Source organism: Mauremys mutica, chromosome 7 (genome assembly GCF_020497125.1).
Source record: "Mauremys mutica isolate MM-2020 ecotype Southern chromosome 7, ASM2049712v1, whole genome shotgun sequence".
Taxonomy (NCBI): Eukaryota; Metazoa; Chordata; order Testudines; family Geoemydidae; genus Mauremys; species Mauremys mutica.
Window position 1 is genome coordinate 65,254,236 of NC_059078.1, and position 3,584 is coordinate 65,257,819.

Sequence of the window (3,584 nt, forward strand, 5' to 3'; positions counted from 1 at the left end):
ATGCATTAAACAGCAAATTAAGAGAGCTAGCTTGACTAGGAATTTTAGTTGAATTACTTCAAAATCAGTTATACATGCACACCTGGAAACTTTTTTCTCTTTTAAAAAAAAAAAGTATGCCAGACCTACCTGTATCTGTATAGCTGCCACTGGAGAAGGTATTCTGTTTGTAGTCATGCCATATGTTGTTGTGTAATAGAGCCCTGCAGCGGGACTGGGATTCTGCAGGACCCGCTGCCATAATGACAGGAGCCAGGAGTAAAGAATAGTCCCGCATGGGGCTCTACTGTGCAATATTTCTATGTACTGTTAAAAAGGTGCTCCCTTTCGCCCCTGTGGTTGTTGCACTTCAGTGATGGGTGAAGTGATTCATAGTCATAATTCTTAATGAAGTATTCTGAAGTAAATTAATTGGGCTGTGCGTATGAATACCGGATCAGTCCCCTAATTTGTTCAGTTCTTTGGATTGCTGTGTAAATGTAAGATCATGTCAGGTGTCTGATGGGAGTGGGTGTAGTAAACTTGCTAAGAACCTTGGTTTGTGAAACATTCTAGGTGAATCTTTTAACTTGATACTTTGTCCTTTGCTAGATACACCAAGAAGCTGGAACTTCTTGCATACTTTATCCTGGGTCCTGAATCTCTTTGGAATCTTCTTCATTTTGGCTGCACATGAACATTACTCTATAGATGTCTTCATTGCTTTCTACATCACCACAAGACTCTTTTTGTACTACCACACATTGGCTAATACCAGAGCATATCAGCAGAGTAGGAGAGCGAGAATCTGGTTTCCAATGTTTTCTTTTTTTGAATGCAATGTTAATGGTACAGTTCCTAATGAGTATTGCTGGCCCTTTTCAAAACCTACAATAATGAGAAAGTTAATTGGATGAAGAGTACCTAGTTTAATCTAAGTTAGTATGAAGTATTCATAACAAATCTCTACAGAACTAGCTGGAAAAAAAAGATAACTGTTTCCATCCCTGTGGTCTCCTCATGCCCCGCTTCTTAGATTCTCAGTCACAAAGTTGGGATTTCCATACTTCACAAGGTAGTAGTAGAATCTAATGCTAGGAGGATAGGTAGAGGCTGCCCATAGATCATTATGAATCTGAAATAGAGAAGTTGTCATTACCATTGGCATGATTCTACAAAAATGCTTTAGGGTAGAGAATAACTTACACTTTTAATGTACGCTTTACCAGACTTGCTGTTTTGAGGTCCAGATGATCTCTGGTAACTTGAATGTTTGCCTGTACAAATAATACTAAGTACTAATTTGTTAGCCACTGACTTTTTAAAAAATATTATTAAATATAACTTTTTCTGTTGAGGCGTGTACGCTTACAAAATGAGATTCTGAAGAGTAGCTTGTAACAATAAGGAAAGTAGTATAGCTCTTTACTAAATGGTTTCCCAGAAATCTTAAATAAGAATTCTGAAAAAGGTATAATGGACAATATGTGTTGTGTATATACAGAAGGCCAAAGATGAAACCGCCTGCTTTTTTGATTTGGGGGTAGTCAGCTATTAAGATCATGTTTGAACAGGGCTTATTTGGTCAGAGTAAACGGTTTATGCCATTGTCCTACTGCTTAGACAGTTCCTTGTTGGTTTAGAAAGGAAAGCTACATCTGTTGAAAATGAAGTTGAGGTAGCTTAAGTGCTTTAGAGTCACATTTAGTTACTCTCTCTTCTGTATGGTTTATCAAATACTTCACCTAAACCTATGAATGCTTTTTATGAGCAACTCTTTAATCACTAGAAGAATAGAACAGTTAAATTTATCTTGAAGTAACATAGTGCCTCATAAATAGATGGGGAAATGCATGTAGTGATTTTCTCCCCCTCCCCCCTTTCAGGAAAAGTTTTAAAAGCAAGTTTCAATAATAGTGTTAATGTTGATCTTTTTTATTTTTTATTTTTTTGTCCCAATCCATCTGGTATCAGCAAATGTTGAACATATTTGAATGCGTAAAGGTTTTTTGATGAACTGTATATACAGTAAAATGCTTTATACTTAGTCTTAGAAATTATGAAAATAGACTGGTTAGAAATAAGCTGCTTGTTTATGACACTAGTAGTTAGTTACAGTATCTTAAGCGGTTTAACTTCTATCACTTTTTTGAGAGATCCTGATTTTGCTTGTGAAAGACTAGTGGTTAGAACTGGAGCCTGAAGTAGTGCGTGCAAGCAAGGCCCATACTTGTTAGTGATCTTACAAACCGTTAGCCGTATATTTTTGTGTGCAAGAAGGTAGCTTTAACTGGGGAATAGTAGTTTAATTTGAGTTGCAAATACATAAATGTTGGTTATCATCACGTTAGTTCACTATCCCATAATTTCAGAATAGCTAACGTGTGAGAAGAGGTAGTGCAATGTCAGCCTCAAAAAATTTCCATGACAGTTTGCCGTCCCGATACAAACTGTTCACTCTCACTTTACAGTGAATATAGGAAAACTGAAATACATGCAGTACTTGCCTGTCAACAACAACAAATTTACCCCGTCAAGTAGAATTTTGCAAGACTTAATTAGGTATTTGAAGCTCAGTCTAGTATGGTCTCCCATCTCTACATTTATCGGTCTTAACAAAGATACTTTAAACTTGGAATTAGAAACAGTAATTACGGAGAGAATATATTACCCGCTCTTCAGAATGTTTATTTTAAAAATTTGAAGTTTATTTAGTTCCTGTTCCTGGGATGAATTCCATATCCCAGAGCATCTGTACCAAATGCAGGAGCACACCTAGTGTAAGTTGCATTGCTCCGCAGACTTTGATATCTGTAACATTCCTGTTCTTTAACAAACCTGCTGCTAATGGTAAAGCATCCAAACCTGCTGAATGCTCCCAGCACCTAAACTAGGGAAATGCACTGACACTTTGCAAAGCAGAATCTTTAATCTCCAAGGATTTATGTTTTTATGATAAATGTTTGTTTGCTATCCTTGTCTTCCTGATAGGAAGAGGCAGTCTGAACATTCCTCTCTGGTACTCTGGAATAAAACATCCCCAGTTATGGGGACACACTTGCTTCTGCAGTGCCCAGTAATTAATTGGGCTATTGTTTAACAGTGTTATTTCTTTACACATTTTGGACACACATTAAAGTGTTAAAGACTTATATTCTTTGAGGTTTTTGATAATTTAGGGAAAACAGGAATAAAAAATGCAGCTAAATTTGCAAAGCTGTTGACTCTGACAGTAACTCCAGACTGCTGACCAGCTTAGCTGTCTCTCAATTGTAGAATTCTTTGTGTTTTATTTACTCATGTCTAGTAAAGCAAAAAGTTCTATAACTTATCATAAAAGTGTTTACATAACCTAAAATGACATCTCAAGATTTTTATGTGTAATACTTAAAGTTCAAATCTTTGTTTTTGAAAGCATAAACATTCTTGGGGTTTTATTTTGCCTCCAGCTTTATTTATTTCTCAAGTGCTGTTTACATCTAAAGTATTGTCAAGTCAGTATTGCGGTTTGTTTTTTGAATATTTTTATGAAAATAGGATATTTGCTAGCTACACAATTGCTTTATGTATTCACACACTGATTTTCTTGCTGCTAAGAATCCGTT

At 36.0% G+C, this 3,584-nt stretch overlaps 1 protein-coding gene across 2 annotated transcripts in view; it reads left to right on the forward strand.

Moving 5' to 3' along the window:
* The window catches only part of SAMD8 (sterile alpha motif domain containing 8), a 28,954-nt gene extending 25,538 nt beyond the window's left edge, over positions 1-3,416 (forward strand). For both annotated transcript variants that reach the window (XM_045025684.1, XM_045025683.1), the window contains exon 6: positions 592-3,416. In XM_045025684.1, the coding sequence (XP_044881619.1) occupies positions 592-896 (305 nt within the window). In that variant the 3' untranslated portion in view covers positions 897-3,416. The remainder of the gene's footprint in view (positions 1-591) is intronic.
* Positions 3,417-3,584: the final 168 nt, after the last annotated feature.